Source organism: Aspergillus sclerotioniger (genome assembly GCF_003184525.1).
Source record: "Aspergillus sclerotioniger CBS 115572 chromosome Unknown BO94scaffold_33, whole genome shotgun sequence".
Lineage (NCBI taxonomy): Eukaryota > Fungi > Ascomycota > Eurotiomycetes > Eurotiales > Aspergillaceae > Aspergillus > Aspergillus sclerotioniger.
Genome location: NW_020291023.1, coordinates 342,159 through 357,790, shown reverse-complemented (window position 1 = coordinate 357,790; position 15,632 = coordinate 342,159). Strand labels below are relative to the sequence as shown.

The 15,632-nt window shown below is 48.9% G+C and overlaps 7 protein-coding genes across 7 annotated transcripts; 4 read left to right on the top strand and 3 right to left on the bottom strand.

The window, feature by feature from the left end:
* The first annotated feature begins 2 nt into the window (after positions 1-2).
* Positions 3-1,283, top strand: BO94DRAFT_539235 (ribosome-recycling factor). The gene is made up of 2 exons (XM_025612658.1): positions 3-687; positions 773-1,283. The coding sequence occupies exons 1-2, from the start codon at positions 217-219 to the stop codon at positions 1,118-1,120; spliced, it is 819 nt and encodes a 272-aa protein (XP_025463325.1). The 5' UTR covers positions 3-216; the 3' UTR covers positions 1,121-1,283.
* A 75-nt stretch (positions 1,284-1,358) lies between these two features.
* On the bottom strand, positions 1,359-2,535 carry BO94DRAFT_525538 (uncharacterized protein; the record flags this gene model as incomplete). The annotated part of the gene is made up of 2 exons (XM_025610311.1): positions 1,359-2,308; positions 2,421-2,535. The coding sequence occupies 2 exons, from the start codon at positions 2,533-2,535 to the stop codon at positions 1,359-1,361; spliced, it is 1,065 nt and encodes a 354-aa protein (XP_025463324.1).
* A 138-nt stretch (positions 2,536-2,673) lies between these two features.
* On the top strand, positions 2,674-3,335 carry BO94DRAFT_539233 (CDC26 family anaphase-promoting complex subunit). The gene has a single exon (XM_025612657.1). It carries the CDS (start codon positions 2,739-2,741, stop codon positions 2,964-2,966), a length of 228 nt encoding a protein of 75 aa, XP_025463323.1. The 5' UTR covers positions 2,674-2,738; the 3' UTR covers positions 2,967-3,335.
* On the bottom strand, positions 3,317-6,634 carry BO94DRAFT_608093 (Zn(II)2Cys6 transcription factor; the record flags this gene model as incomplete). Its single annotated transcript, XM_025616552.1, has 8 exons — positions 3,317-3,915; positions 3,981-4,438; positions 4,492-5,045; positions 5,093-5,374; positions 5,446-5,787; positions 5,847-6,365; positions 6,425-6,469; positions 6,580-6,634. 8 exons carry the CDS (start codon positions 6,632-6,634, stop codon positions 3,600-3,602), a joined length of 2,571 nt encoding a protein of 856 aa, XP_025463322.1. The 3' UTR covers positions 3,317-3,599.
* Positions 6,635-9,160: 2,526 nt separating this feature from the next.
* Positions 9,161-9,841, top strand: BO94DRAFT_589693 (iron-sulfur cluster assembly protein CIA2; the record flags this gene model as incomplete). The annotated part of the gene is made up of 2 exons (XM_025615965.1): positions 9,161-9,395; positions 9,468-9,841. The coding sequence occupies 2 exons, from the start codon at positions 9,161-9,163 to the stop codon at positions 9,839-9,841; spliced, it is 609 nt and encodes a 202-aa protein (XP_025463321.1).
* Positions 9,842-10,020: 179 nt separating this feature from the next.
* Positions 10,021-13,262, bottom strand: BO94DRAFT_475824 (116 kDa U5 small nuclear ribonucleoprotein component; the record flags this gene model as incomplete). Its single annotated transcript, XM_025608579.1, has 4 exons — positions 10,021-10,583; positions 10,715-12,943; positions 13,007-13,167; positions 13,243-13,262. 4 exons carry the CDS (start codon positions 13,260-13,262, stop codon positions 10,021-10,023), a joined length of 2,973 nt encoding a protein of 990 aa, XP_025463320.1.
* A 367-nt stretch (positions 13,263-13,629) lies between these two features.
* erg10B (acetyl-CoA C-acetyltransferase) lies at positions 13,630-15,296 on the top strand. Its single transcript, XM_025612656.1, has 5 exons — positions 13,630-13,719; positions 13,795-13,844; positions 13,915-13,990; positions 14,048-14,537; positions 14,620-15,296. Exons 1-5 carry the CDS (start codon positions 13,655-13,657, stop codon positions 15,136-15,138), a joined length of 1,200 nt encoding a protein of 399 aa, XP_025463319.1. The 5' UTR covers positions 13,630-13,654; the 3' UTR covers positions 15,139-15,296.
* Positions 15,297-15,632: the final 336 nt, after the last annotated feature.

Genomic DNA, 15,632 nt, shown 5'->3' with positions numbered 1-15,632 from the left:
ATAGCGCCTCCCGTTTAGAGCTATGCAGTGTACCCGGGAGGCGTCTGTAGCACCCGAGGACTTTTTTATTCCGCGATTATCCGTCCAACTTTCTGAAACGATCACTACGGAGTCAGTCGTGAGCAATACTACATCTATATTGCCGCTGTCACCTCCAACGATACCCTATATAACGCCGTCGACCAAAAGGGGCTCGAAGGGCGCAGAGAACGAGACATGCAGTGCTATCCAGCGGTTACCCGCTTCCGCTGTTGGCCTGTACTTCATGGGTTTCGTCCCAATCTTTTCTCCGAGCATCAAATTCCGCGCTGGTCGCAGTACCGGCCAGTAGCTCTACATAAGAACAGAAGGTTTTCCACTTCACCCTTCTTATACAAGAAGAAGAAGAAGGAGAAAACGAGAGCCCTCACTGGTACAGATTCTGGGAAGCTGTTGTCAAAAGCCGGAGTGCCGTCCGAAGATCCTCATGACTTTTCACAGCTGCATGATGGTATAGCAGCTGCACTGTCTCGACTCAGAGACGACCTCTCCAAGTTGCGTGTGGGGGGTCGGTTCAATACTGGATCGATCGAGAATCTCCGCGTACAGCTGAGCAAAGGTAGCAAGGAAACGGTGAGGTTGGGTGACCTGGCCCAAGTAGTTCCCAAGAGTGGACGGATTGTGACTATCTTAGCCTCCGAAGACGATGTGAGTTGTCAATTCTCCCGGTTGCTCAGGCTTCTAAAGGGATCTTTGGTTTTATATACGTTCTTAACACTAACTGAAACGATAGCATGTGAAACCGATCACTTCATCAATCATTTCTTCCAATCTTTCCCTAAATCCTCAGCCTGACCCCCATAACGGTCTTCAGCTCAACATTACGATCCCCCCACCCACTAAAGAATCTCGGGACCAGACGATCACTATTGCGAAGGCGGCAATGGAAAAAGCAGCAGGTGCCGTTCGTGACTCACGGGGTGCTGTCCATAAACGTCTTCAGGACCTGCAAAAAAAGAAGATTGTTAGACCGGGTGATGTTCGGAAAGCGCAGGAACAGATGGAAAAGCTTACAGAAAAAGGACAAAAGGATCTAAAGGAATTATTTCAGGCTACAAGGAAGGCCATGGAACGGGTGTAGTGAAGGGAGAGGGTTGCCGAATTTTGTAGCACAGAGCATACTTTGAGTTATCTATCAATCAGTGTCATAGACATGGGTTTTGTACATGAAATCAATCGGCATATTCATGCGGACCATTGACCAAGAATATGGGAGAAAGCCAAGCGCAAAATGACATGAAAGAGGAAAACCATGAAAAATGCAAGATTAGAGGTACACAAACACAATACTGTACAGTAGGATTTGGGATACCCGAGTTTCAAGCGCGTTTCGTAGGGCGACTCGATGCTAAAAGCGAATCCAACTTCGTAATGAACGTAGAACTCTTCCCAACCGTCTGATACGTCGCATTATTTCTGAGGTTTTCCGAAACCTGGTCAAGGACTGACAACTTGTCCTCCTGTTTGTCTTCTGACTTAGGATAGATGCCCTTGACAAGCAACCCAATAAGTGTATTCTGGTCCTTTGTGTTGATTGGTCTGAAGTTGACATGATTTGGATCTACAAGATCGCCTTTCTGTTGAGACAGCTTGTCCGCATGTTTTTGGGAGAGCTTGTTCGCCTCAAAAATTGCCTCAGACCTTTCTTGTTCACTGGCAAAGCGGACATATTTCCCCTGGTATAGCCGCCTACCCAGCTCATATGGCGGTACATAGCCATTGGCAAAGCGGTCGCTGAATAATGACAACTTTTCGACGACGCCGGCGGTATTAGCACGGATATCGGAAGGAAATGAAGGCCACGTCTCCCTCAACGATGACAACGAAACCGAGTTGGGGTTGTATCGAATAAGCCTGGGTTGGGCTTGCTCCGTGATTTCTCGATACACGGAATTGATCGCGGCTTCATGATACAACTCCTCAGATTCACCCCCGAGTTCCTGTGATCGTTGGGGGCGGCCCTGTCTCCTGTCTTTGGATGCAAGCTTTGTCTTCGTAATCCTTCTGGTGCTTCGAGTGAGTGCTGGTCCGCCGCTGTTCGGAAGTGTTCGAGCTCTGGGACCTTTGAGAATATTCGCTGGTTGGCCAGCGGTTCGAGACGCGGCGAGAGATCTCGCATCAATTATCCGTCGGGGACGAGGTCGATCGGTATTGGCGTTTCTAAAGTTCAAATTCACTGGTGGAACATTGTCTCTTCTTATTCCACGGGTGGCTATAGCGATCAGTGACCGGTTATGGAAAATAGACAAACACAGCAAGTTGGGCGAGCCTAATTCCGAGGCAGAGAGTCGGAGAGGACGAAGAAGGATAGATAGAAAAGAGGAGACATGCCATGTGGATATGGAAAAGGGAGACTAAGATGTAACACTTACATGGCTCACTTGTGTTGTTTTTCGCCTGAATCTGAGTAGCCGAAAACCGGCGAATGAGAGACAGAGACCCCCCTACTGCCTTCAGATGCTCACGGCGTGAGAGCATGGTCCGATGTTGGAGCATCTTTGTTGGTGAGGATCCAAGGGTCTGATAAGACTGAGGCTAAATTTGTTCGTCACCACTAAGTGCTGCAAGATCACGTGGTGTCCGCCAACGGTAGCCGCTGCCCGGTCATGAACATTGAATAGTCATATTCCAGTCATTTTACCAAGCAGCCTATTTTCACACCAACTGCCATTCTTATACTTTGATTTTAGGAAAAAGATATGCTGCGTCGCAAACCAACTGCAATAGCCATAACTTCCGAGGATCTTGCTGCCTTTGAAGAAAAACGACTCCGCAAACTCTCGAAAGAAAAATTTACCCAGGGCCAGGCCAGCATCAGCTCCCATGTCGATCTTGACCCCAGCGACGAGCTAAAACCATTGCCAGGGGATAAGGCGAGGATCGTTCGTTCACGTGAAGAGCGAATCGGCATCAATCGACGCCTCTGACATATAAAGTTGCCGCCCCTAATTTTTCGACACATCAATCTACATGATGTCTTGGAGCTCTGTCCTAGTCTTTGCCAACACGTTTTGCAGCAACTGCCTTGATGACCGAAGTCAACTGAGTGCCTCTTAGCCTGGACAGAAATGGTTCTGATTATTTCCATGTCGTGGGCTATCTTTACATGTTTCACAACACCACGTTAATACTAATGGTCCATGCGCAATGATATTCAACTTCATCTGGAACGATTTGTTTGAACTGGCTTTATTACAGCTGGAAAAAATGAATAGTTTAGTCACATTACGTGGCAAAGGCATCGTTTTGTGAGCCACTTGTAGCCTCCACAATAGTATGAAGTAGGATGAACCAACTGGTTAAAAAACCGATAAAATTAATCTTTGGTATTGTGTCCCCACGGATAGATCGTCGCTCCGCTCGATAGTTCCTGCCTTCAATAGAGAGCCTCGGTCCGGTTGCGAAGCATTCCTATGGGAACAAGCTACTATGAAGAGATGCGAAAGTGGCAGAATGGCAGATGAACCTACCCACATAACCGCCACAAAACATAGCTACTGACCGCCGCACGAGCACTCCAGCATCTTACACTCCTGACCACATAAATGTAAATGTCCTCATTAACGCTGACGCTTCGAAGTATTTTCTGTCCCCATATCGACGGAATAATTCCATCGTCGTTTGAGACCGTTTGGATCATACACACTGGCAACACTCTGTTGCCAGTCTCGTGCTGTGAACAGAACTTGCTGCCCAGTGAATTGAGCGTGTGGCACAGGAGTCGGCGCGACCGAAGCAACCTTAGATTGTTGTTCATATGGTACGGGGAAGTGTTCGGGCAAAGAGGGTTGGACTGCTTGAGTGTTGCTCAAAGCCATCGGGGGTGAATTCGTGGTCACAGTGGGTGTACCAATAGAAAACGCCATATCCCACTGACTAGAGGTTATTAGCATCACCGGAATCTCTTTGGGTAGAAGTTGTTTCTTGGCTCTTATCCTTACTTGATGATGCGAGTAGGATCCCAGCTATTCTCGTCAACTAAAGGTGTATTTATCGCATGGGTGGACATTGAATGAGACGGAATCAATCCCAATGGTTGAAGCTGAGAGGAGTCGGACTTTGAGTCTTCAGTACCGGCTGATATTGGAGGGGTTACTGGATAAGCTGTATAACCCACTCTACTTTGAACGCTGGACACTTGGTTTATTTGAGGTCCGTAATGAGAATCTAGTGGCGGACTTGGGTGGTATGACTCGGAAGGACTCCCGTAGGGGAATGTCGGCTTTAGTTCAAAAGGCCGATTCACATCGGCGGAAAATGCAAACCGTAAGGAATCGATTTGCGCTTGCAATTCTGGCATAGGCCAAGCAGAGGAACATCGCTCGAGGATACGCATGTGTCGCGTGAAGTACTCCCGTGCATCTGTGTGGAAATTTGGATCCGGAGATGTTATCGCCACCTGTTATAGTGTTAGCTGCTCCCTAGATCTTTGAACAGGCAGTAAAGACTCACAAGGTGCAGCATTGTACATGTCAAAATAGTGTATATTGTGAAATTGATGCCCCTTTGCATAAAAAGCAGGCCACACAGTCCAAAACGATTCAAAATGGCTTCCTGAAGCCTGCACAAATATTTTGCAGAGGAGTAGCATAGTGCCATATGCATTTTCCAACCACCCCCTGCCGCAAAAGACTTGGAAGCAATCAGTTGTGGACGATGCAATAAGATGATTCCAAGATGACAATGCGAATGCATGTTTCCAACAAAGTGTGACGGTATCCATGGCGGTGACCCATCCGGAGGGTAGTTCACTTGAAGATCTGAGGGTAGGCTTTGGAGCCAATCGGTAAAGAGAGGGTTTTTTTCAACGAATTTGGGATTGGCCCCCCAATCCTTTTGCTTCTTTATCTTATGATATATGTCGGCGATGATACGAATGTGGCGCGCGTTTCGGACGAAGTATGCATACTGTCTAGACCGATCCAATTCAAATTGATCAAGACCTCTGATGTACAACGTTGGACTCATATTTACTGTTTCAGGGTCCACACCGTAATCCGAGCGACCTGCAACCCATCAGCCAAAATAAGCCTACGAGAAACAGATGACGTACCCTGTGGCGCCCCAATCATAACTTCAACGACTAGGAGGGCCTGCCAGACCCTTGTCTGCACCAAGCATTCCACTGGATTCAAGTCGCAAGGCTTGTCTTCCGTGTGAAGATTGTTATGCTCGTGGATATCCAAGTCTTTCGCCATAGATATGATTGTCTTGACCGTTTGCCAAGAACGATAATAATAGCCCTTTTTGGGGCGTGACTCTCGAGCCTTCAGTAGCAGAAGCAGAGCCTGTATCGTACTCAGGCGAGGTTCGTCCATAAAACTCGATTCGTGCCCTGATAAGAATATTTTGCAATCAGTATATAATATGGTATGCAGGCGAATTGGAATTAGGTTATCGCCTTACTGTTCGCTAATGCGAGCCACTGTGCTCCTTGAGCTGGATCGTCCGACAGTCTCCCCGCGCACGCGAATAGTGATTCGAGCAGAAGCGGGGAGATTGAACTTCGTTCATGTTGCCATTGATAGTATAGATGAGATCGATGGATGACAGGGACGTAGGGGTGTATATCATCAAAGTATATCTTGAAGTAATTCATGACCTCGTCATCAGATGGCATAAGTTCAGGCGGAATGCGTATGGTGGACCCAGCTCCAGTGCTGAGAGGCGGCAACTTTTCGTCTATTTCGTCTTGAGTCGGAATTTCCGGTTCGGCCCTCTCTCTCCTCTGCTGCCTAATATACGGCGCTATGATCACGTCAGTGAAGTCCGACTCGAATCAGTTATCAGGGACTAGAATGTCTTACCGATACCCGTCTCATCTATCCTGAGCTCTCCTAAGACCTCGCTGAGATTCTCGGCAGTGGATTGATCGTGTTCACCATATAGATCACTTTCTGCAGTCCCCAGAGACTGAGTTTGGTCGCCGGGAAACATCGGTGGTTGCTGATACTGGTGAGGCACGGAAACCTGGGACGATCGCATGTCGTAAACATTGGGTTGGCTGGAAGTAGAATGCGCAAACTGGGGATACATTCCCATGCCGTCATTATATGGATGCATGTTACCAATCGCGGGCTGACCACCATCTCGAAAAGATTGAGAGGTATATGAAGACAGTGCAGGTTCTGGTGCGGTGGATGCGTTTAAAGCGTCGCTAGTGTTGGCCTCGACGCTTTCCGCTGCTGAATACTCGCCATCGTGCCCGATTGTAGGGGGGACGCATACTAATTTCAAGCGAGTGCATGCTGAACAGGGCCAGGTGTTTGTCGTAGCAGCATCGCACTTAATCTTTCGCTTCCTGCATCCATTACAAGCTCGCATAACTGGAGACAGCCGTCAACTCAGACTCAAAGAAGAGAAGCCTGCTAGCAGCCAGACGTACCTTTAAGCCGCTTATGCCTGTTATGTTCATCGACGAAAACATAGTCTGCATCAAGAGCCGTCAACATGCGATTCAAGATGACTGATGGTGTCTGGAGTGCGTAACTCGGGCAAGCAGTGAATCTAAGATCTGGGTGGGGATTCAGGAGCTCTTACTTTTCTGGCCTTCCCTCGGGGGTCCTGTCGGAGGCGCAAACGAGAAGCCTTGCATTTTCGCGTAAAGACTGCAACAATGAATATGAGACAGCTAGGGAAAATGGACCGACAAGCATGTAACCGTTTCGAAATAGCTGGAAGAAGAAAGGTAAAGGAGAGGAACCACAAGGCCTGCCTTGTGCAGATGAAATCAATGTAGGGTATATCCCGAACCTTCCACCGTTCGAACCAGCTCGGACGGGCTCAACGATGGAGCAGCTTCGATATCACAACTGCGCAATAGATGTTCACACTCGCCCCAGTAAGGAAGGAAGAGGAAAAATAGAGGTAGTGGGCTGCGGCCGAGAGCGAGAATCTCAGTTGAAATACCGTTGCACTTGTTGAAAAGGTTATCCGGCAGTAATGGAGGGTGTCTTGCAGTTTCTGTACTGTATTATCCTGGCTCCGATATGGACAACCGCCCGAGTCGCAGATGCTTGTAAAGGCAGAGCGACTAGGAAGGTAATAAGATTCTAGGAGCTGGGGGCCTCGGTGTGACGCATTGACAAACCGTAGGCTTCAACTAGGTTGGGACTGACAACAATTTCATGAATCGGTCACAAGTGAGACCTGGATCTCAGCAAAAGGATGTAGTTGATAAAGCTGCGATCATGGAGTACGACTCGTCAGTTATTGTTGACAACATGAAGTTGTATAGGCAAAATAGAAAAAGACAGAACGACAGTGACACACTGGGCTAAAAATGTAGAACAGAATGGCATCAAGTACACAGCGATTGAGAGTAACCAGACCATGGCTTTCAGCATAGGTGGAATAATCATAGGCGGCGAACAAGAAGGCATGACGTTGGAAGGGCATGATAAGAGATTCGGACCATGTGAGGGGGCGTTGGAGGGAAGGAGCTAATGATACGTACATGGTAGTCAGGAATGAATGATTTCTCATCCAGTCTGCATCGTAGTCCAGTAGCGTCAGTAGGTGAAACTTGCCATTGATAATTGAATATGAAGGAAGATGAACTGGATTGGCGCATTACACCCCGATGTGAAGGTCACCATCTGGATGAAGTGTGATTCCTATGCAGACAGCTAGATGAAAAGCCGAGCATGAAAGGATAGGTACTGCAAAGGCAGCAGAAGCTTGGGATAATAGCACAATAAACAAGTGACAAAACAATAAGAGCACCAGGGGAATCAAAAGCCCACCGATGCAATCAATGGTTTCCCGTGTGGAAACAGGATCTCCGTACACTGGGGGGGGGTGCGGGAATCTGATGCTGTCTCCTTAGCTAAGTCATCACACTCTTTGCCGCCTCATTCTCCTAAGCAGTAGGTAGATACCAGACAGGGTGGTCCGTATTGCGCGGAAGCCCGAGCGATCGGTCAATAAACAGCGAGGAGTGTGCGGAGACCCGACAACAGATGTGGGTTTACGTTCAATTTCCTAAGGAGCAAAATTGGGCGCGTGGTGGAAAGGATAGGTACGGCGGCGTTTGCACCACTTTCGAGGATCGCCTCGGAACTTTGGGGGAATCCGCTGGGACTACCGCAGTCCCCAGTGGCGCCCAGGGTAAGTACTAGGTAGCATGTAGTAGCGCAGCGTCTTCATGTACGGAGTACGGAGGACCTGGGCCTCATCATTCATGTCCCCGTCCCTCCTCACGGGAGGGACGACCTCTAGTTAAAATCGGCTTCCAAGGATATTGATCTTCTTAGCCGGGAAGATAGTGCTCCGAACTACGGATTGTGAATTATGACTACTATTGGTTTCCCTATGGGATTTTCCTGCGCCTGTCGTAGGATTAAGATCTAGTACTTGCTTGAGTAGGCTACTGCGCAAAGTATATCCCCGTGGGTATGGAGTCCACAAGACCGTACTACACTCTACGGTACGGAGCAACATGGTTTTCTACCAGCAATAGCCCCCTTTAAAGATGTGCATTCCGAGTGATGAGATAGGGATATGAATCATGATCCATGGATTGCCAAACATTTCTTAATCAATCCCTCCATTCACTGCTTCTGGCTACAGTTTTGTTAGATTCGATAAACATATGAGGCTGTTACTTGGTTGGGTAATTTTTACCACAAACTGTGGGAGCGGCGCAACCGATTGACTATCTAGTATGGCATGCTAACAACGGACTTCCTATGTAGTAATTATAATTCTAGCTTTCATGGCATCCATTCATGCTGACAAATTCGGACTTACCGCATTGCAGAAATCCTACGTAATTGTTGGATGAGGGGTACATTGCACGACATCTTGTATAGTACCGTAACATACAAGGCAGTATTAGCTTGCAAAACTAGCATTCTCACTTGTGATGTTACTGAGACTTTATGTCACGAACAACATAACACTTTGCCAGAGCATTCGCATTGAAAGTTTGAATGTGAGACCTATAATAGTCTTTAATGGAAAAATGTTGTTCCATTTCCTTTCAGAAAAGATACCGCCTTACTAGGTAGTACCTACACGCTCGGTTTCAATTAACACCCTTTCTTGCGTCAATTTGCCCCTCTCAAGGCTTTGTGTATCTCTGTTTATAGGCCCTACTCAGTACTTACCGGACCGAAAAATGGAGCCCGCAATGCAGAATTCGAATCCTACTATCCTAAACGTTGCAGATCTTCCCACTCGGCTGCGTCCTGCATCATCTCGCAAATCGGGCACTTACAGAGGCGGAATCCTTGCGTTAACGCTTTCCTCTCTAGTACACCCCACTGACCTCGCTCTCAGTCCCTATGAATCCGAAGAGTCTGACGATGATACTGGTTTGATGGAAGAACCGATTGATGAACAGGAGATATATGGTATACCGATCGACCACCTTGAACACCTGCTTTAAGAGATGCCAGGGAGCTGAGTGTCTGACGGTCTCCTAGATCTTGTGTCAACTATATCCGACCCGGAGCATCCCATTTCGTTGGGAGCTTTGGCGGTTGTGTCGCTTCCTGACATTTTCATCAGACCGACACTTCCGGAAGTACCGAGCTCTCTTCTTCGAACGGTGACCGTCCTTATCACTCCGACGATAACTCATTGCAGTTTGGCCACAGTCATAGGCCTTGGTGTACGAGTCCGGCTTGAACAGTCGCTACCCCCGCGGTTCCGTGTGGACGTGCGGATCAAAGAAGGAACGCATAGTACAGCCGATGAAGTCAATAAACAATTAGCCGATAAAGAAAGAGTGGCTGCTGCACTAGAGAATGGGACACTAATGGGCGTTATTGCGAAAATGCTGGAAACGTGCCAATGATTCGATCGACACCATAATCCAAACACCATTCGCATCCAGCGTTGGCGTTTGAATTATGTCGTATAAATACGCGATTTCAATGATGACTTGATTGGATACTTGCGATAGTTATACAATCATATGGAAATAGCTGCTTACGGCGCTTAATGCTGTTTCTTTCTTGACTTCAACAAAAGAGTTCATGAGTCCAAGACGCCGCTCTCCTTCAGGCCCTTCCAGAGCTCCGGTTCCAGGAACTTGCTCACGGTGACATCCTCAGCTAGGCCTTTGCGTCTTCTGGTTTTCAAAACAAAATCACGGGCCGTGGCCATCGCCGGCGCCATCTCCAAGGGCTTTACCTTGACATCACGATCCAGTGGATCCCCCGGAATGACGTTCCATTTATCGAAGACAAGGCTAACAGCGGCTTGACCCTGGGTATGAATTCGGAGATCTGTTTCGAATCCGAACGAGTCTATCACCGGGATCAAACCACGGACGGAATAGAGTGGTGTACCTGCTATCGGCCCATCTGAGAGTACATGACCTCTTCTGCGCGAAAGGACTGTGTACACTGATGCGACGGCATCTGCCGGCCCTGTCATCGTGCAGGAGTAAATGGGTTCCATCAGGCGAGGGGAGGCCATGAGGAAAGAGGAGTAAATTGCTCGTCGAGCCGTGGGAATGATCTGACCACCGCCTCTGTAGATGGCTTGGTCGGCGAGAGAAACGTCAGTGAGCCTAAATTTTGTATTCCGAATGGCTATAGTCGCAGTTAGTCATTATGAACTACTTCCCATCTTTGCCCTCTTTTCTTTATGTCGCTGTGGTCCACGTGTGCAGGACTCGGGCGCTGTATCCTCCCAGCGTTCAAGACAGCATGGGTGTACTTACGTTCTTCACAAAGAGGGCCTTCTCTTGTTCCCCAGCTAAACCCCTGTGTGATAGAATCCCTCACACTCCCGAGTAATTTCTTGTTGACCTGGGACGGTAGCGTATCATCCTGTAGGATGTTTGGGCCCATCTCGTCTGGACCGAAGGCCCAGATACTTCTCGCTGCAAGTTTATCCCAGTCATATCTCTCTTCAAAAAAGTGCGCCACCTTGCGAATTGGGTCCTTGATATTGACGGCACCGCTTTCAATATCCTCGGCAATTCCTTCATCAAGAGGTTCTGCGATCATTGTAATCTTATTCTTCTTGTTTGGCGTGATCGAATAGCACATGATAGCGGAGGTCTCCACAACAGTCTCACAAAAGCGCGTAACAGGGTCTGAAACTTTGATCTCCATTTCTGAATACAGTCTCCGTAAATCATGGAGCACACAATCCATATAGAGCTCACCCGTTCCAAGGACGACATGCTCGCCAGACTCCTCTACTTTAGTAGAAATCAGCGGGTAGCTCTTGTTGACTTTTCGGAGACCCTCGAGCATTTTGGGCAGCTCAGACGGATTGACGGGCTCGACGGCGACTTTGAAGACGGACTCTGTAATATGTCGGATTGGTCGAAATATGTGTGTATCCTCGTTGTCTTCCAAATGCAGAGGAACAATAGTCGCCGTCTTCACAATTGAATTATCCACGCCGCCCAGAAGAACCAAGTTGCCGGCAGGGACACCACTCGTTGGAATGTTATAGCAGGACTCGGCGATCCATGTGTCGGAAATAGTCGCAGTCACCATGTCCTCTTCATCATCAGGGGTATAGCCCTCGCCGAGCACACGCACTTGTTGACCAGGATGGGCTGTGCCACTCATAATCCTGCCAAAGGAATGGAACCTTGAACCATCCACACTGTTGTAAAGTTTAGTGATATGTACAATGAGTGGACCATCAGAATCACAGGCAGCCATAGCTGCCGCCAATTTAGTATCAAGAGGCCCGGTGTAGTACCGTTCGAGCTTCCTTTGAGCACCCTCAGCAGGCGAAGGTACATGCTGGAGTAACATGTCCACAAACCCTGTTGCAGACCCAAAGAACTGTTCACAGACGAGATTGAGTAAAGAGTTTGCATCTGACTTAAGTTGTGACGGCTTAAGGCTAATCCCGACACTAGCAAGTGTCTGCTTCAGGTCTTCCGGGCTTTCACTTAATGTGTGTGAGTAGAGTTTGTAAATGGGCTCCAGAACAAATTGGACAAATGTCCGTTTGGAATATTCTTCGACGCCTTTGCGTGTGAATTTCCGACTTCTTGGATTGAAGAAGATATCACCCCATAGACGCAAGCAGAAATCCACTGCGTCGACCTGGGGATGCCTCTCTGCATACATCTTGGCGAATGAATGCAACGTGAAGCACCAGCCCATGGAGGCGCAAGCAAAGGCAACATTTCCCTTCTCAGGGCTCAGTCGCCTTGCAGCGCCGTGGCCAGGCAGTACGTTTTCGATAATGGTGTTGACCTCCTCGATAACGTGCTTCAGTTTGAAATAAGCATCGTTGGGTGGGATTTTCAGTTCCAGAATCAACCTGTCCATCTTGTTCACAACCATTGTCAGCGGGAGGTCTTCGAGGATAGCATGTTTGATTATTTGCTCCGTATTGGCCTGGACACCTTCAACCACATCCACCACAAGGACCACGCCGTCAACCAGTCGACATGCAGCAGCTACCTCATCCACAAAGTTCACATGTCCCGGTGTGTCAAGGATGTTAAATAGATGAGATTTCCCCTTCGTGCCCTGGAGTACCAAGCTCATGGGTGCCGCTTTGATAGAAAGGCCCCTTTCTCTTTCCAGAAAATGGACGTCGGTATAGCGGAGTTGTTCCTCATTTCGTCTGCCGGCTCGTTTCTCTAGGCGACTGGTGAGGTCATGAGTTTCAGTGACCAACATGTCCATAAAAGCCGTTTTCCCATGGTGCAAGTGACCGACAAGAGCAACATTCCTTATTTGATCGGGAAAGTTGAGTAGATCTGTCATGAATTCCCTCGAGTGATAGACGGGGGGTAATTCGGCCTCTTCTATCGCAAACTTCTTTTGTTGGACCGGGGCAATGATGGGCTCAGAAAGAGGTTGCGCGTCCTCCTCCTGCACCAGGGTTTCAACATCGTGACCGTACACCTGTTGGGCACTGGGGTAATACTGTTTATCTTCATGGAGGACGACCGCGTTCGAGGGGCCCTCTGTGACGAAAGTCAGCACGGTGTAGGTATCATACAAGATGGACATGGAAAAGGAAGTTCTACCATCATCCACATCCATTAACTGCTGCTCGCCGACGTCATCGGGGTCGTCTTCGTTGTCTCCACCGAAGGCCTCTTCAAAGGCGAAAGCCTGTGCGTTGGCTTCATCATGATGCGGAGATTCCTCGTCCGAGCCATCCACCTCTCCTATATAGTTACCAAACCTGCCGCAGGGTAAAGATGTTTGTCAGCCGAGGCCAGGGCGATGTGAAAGAAAAGGAGACCGATTGGAGACATACTCATCATAAAGGTCGTCCATTTTCCACCAGGGTAGGACTTGACGCTGGTCTTCCTTTTCCTTTTCCTTTTTCGCCCTCGTCCACCTGCTCGGAGAGGCTCGCGTCGGTACTGGCGATAAGTTTCTAGCTCCGCGGCCGCGCTTGGCGTGTTTGTTGCTCCGGCGAGTTACTCCGGAAGCAGTACGTTTGTCCGTCCGTCTGCCCCGCCCGCGTCTCCGAGGCGAAAAAGGGCCAGCAAAGAGGGGCCGGCGGCCTGATGGCACGGAAAGCAAACGAGCTGGATTTGTCTCATCCGTTCCTTCCCTCGTGGCCTGAGCTGCCTGACCCTACCTACTTGTACGGCTTGTTAAATACTAATTGTATACATTCCCTTAGCCCTGACCCGTCTCCCTTGAAATCACCAATTTACGCCATGTCTTCTCTACCTCCGGTTTACATTGTCTCCTCTTCCCGCACTCCAGTGGGCTCGTTCCTGGGGTGAGGACCCGACCCAACCATCAAAAGAGCTTTAACCCAGGCCACGGAGAAGCTGACGACATCCTCTCTCTATAGTGCCCTGTCGAGTCAGACCGCTCCGCAGCTGGGCTCCCATGCGATTAAAGGTGTGCTTGGTGAAGTCGAAGCGCTCGAGCGATGGATGAACTCCTGACTGCTGACTCGTCCGATACCTAGCTGCCCTCAGCAAAGCCGATGGAATCAAGCCTTCTGACGTGCAGGAGGTTTTCTTTGGCAATGTCATTTCTGCCAAGTGGGTCACCCGCTCCTGTGCCATCTGCCATCCTGCAGGCTAACGATTTCCATTCAGTGTCGGACAGAATCCTGCTAGACAATGCGCTCTTGGTGCTGGACTCGACGAGTCAACGGTCTGCACTACTATCAACAAGGTCTGCGCCTCTGGTTTGAAGGCCGTCATTCTCGGTGCCCAAACCATCATGACCGGAAATGCAGACGTCGTTGTGGCCGGTGGCACCGAGTCCATGTCCAATGCCCCGCATTACCTCCCCAACCTCCGTTCTGGTGCAAAGTACGGCCACCAGAGTCTTGTAGACGGAATCATGAAAGATGGCCTGACCGATGCGGGCAAGCAGGAGCTTATGGGTTTACAAGCCGAGGAGTGTGCCCAGGACTATGGATTCACTCGGGAGCAGCAGGACGAATATGCTATTCAGACTTACGAAAAAGCCCAGGCCGCTCAGAAGGCAGGTCTTTTCGACGAGGAGATCGCGCCCATTGAACTTCCCGGCTTCAGGGGCAAGCCGGGTGCCATCGTCGCTCAAGATGAAGAGCCCAAGAATGTGAGAGCTGACCCCTTCGCTTGTGCATTACCATGTTCAGCTCTTGCGGATAAATCTAACTCCTTCACTTTTCATCTCTTAGCTCAACCCTGATAAGCTTCGAAGCATCAAGCCTGCCTTTATCCCTGGTTCTGGAACTGTGACGGCCCCCAATTCCTCCCCTCTCAATGATGGTGCTGCAGCTGTTGTCCTGGTCTCGGAGGCCAAAGTAAAAGAATTGAAACTCAAGCCTATCGCAAAGATTCTCGGATGGGGCGATGCCGCGCACCAGCCCAGCAAGTTCACCACCGCCCCTGCGCTCGCGATCCCGAAAGCCCTCAAGCATGCCGGTGTTGCTCAGGACTCCGTTGATGCATTCGAGATTAACGAGGCCTTTAGCGTTGTCGCCCTTGCAAACATGAAACTACTCAACATTCCCGAAGAGAAAGTCAACCTGCACGGCGGTGCTGTGGCTATTGGTCACCCAATTGGTGCCAGCGGCGCTCGAATTCTGACTACCTTGATTGGAGTTCTTAAGGCCAAGAAGGCCAAGATCGGCTGTGTCGGAATCTGCAACGGTGGTGGTGGTGCAAGTGCCATGGTGGTTGAGTACCTTGTCTAGATTCTGACATCTCTCACTATTGACGGAGTTTGCCTCAAGGATTGTAAGGATGGGAAATGACATATTTTCATAGCTTAGGCTAGATTACCATTCTGACTCAGATGGAATGCAACTTAATACCTAAATGGTCGCTATCTTTCATATCATTTGTGTTTCGGGTGGTTCAATTTGTACAACCGTAGATATTATAAACTTCTTTAGTTGATTTATTATTTATAATATCTTTTACGACAATAAGATAATCTTTATCTCGCTTTACATAGTGGTAAAATCTAGCACTAGTAGGCCAACGCATTCAGGACTTTCCGCAACTGCTATACCTTAAGGTGTCTTATTAGTGTCAAACCCTAGGATCGCTTCTCCCTGTTCCTGTTAGCTTAGCTTCTGTTCCGAGTCGTACCTTTGAACCGAATCAAGGTAAGTCAGGTTGATGATTATCTAAAGAGAACTGGTCCTGAACAGAAGAAGAGAAGTAAGGCCAGATAGTGCCGCGC

Excerpts from the sequence above, each read along its gene's own strand:
- BO94DRAFT_539235 (XM_025612658.1), top strand. The coding sequence starts at position 217 with ATGCAGTGCTATCCAGCGGTTACCCGCTTCCGCTGTTGGCCTGTACTT. Across the intron at positions 688-772 it reads TCTTAGCCTCCGAAGACGAT|CATGTGAAACCGATCACTTC; the intron begins GTGAGTTGTCAA and ends CTGAAACGATAG.
- BO94DRAFT_539233 (XM_025612657.1), top strand. The coding sequence starts at position 2,739 with ATGCTGCGTCGCAAACCAACTGCAATAGCCATAACTTCCGAGGATCTT.
- erg10B (XM_025612656.1), top strand. The coding sequence starts at position 13,655 with ATGTCTTCTCTACCTCCGGTTTACATTGTCTCCTCTTCCCGCACTCCA. Across the intron at positions 13,720-13,794 it reads CCAGTGGGCTCGTTCCTGGG|TGCCCTGTCGAGTCAGACCG; the intron begins GTGAGGACCCGA and ends CTCTCTCTATAG. Across the intron at positions 13,991-14,047 it reads GGCAATGTCATTTCTGCCAA|TGTCGGACAGAATCCTGCTA; the intron begins GTGGGTCACCCG and ends ATTTCCATTCAG.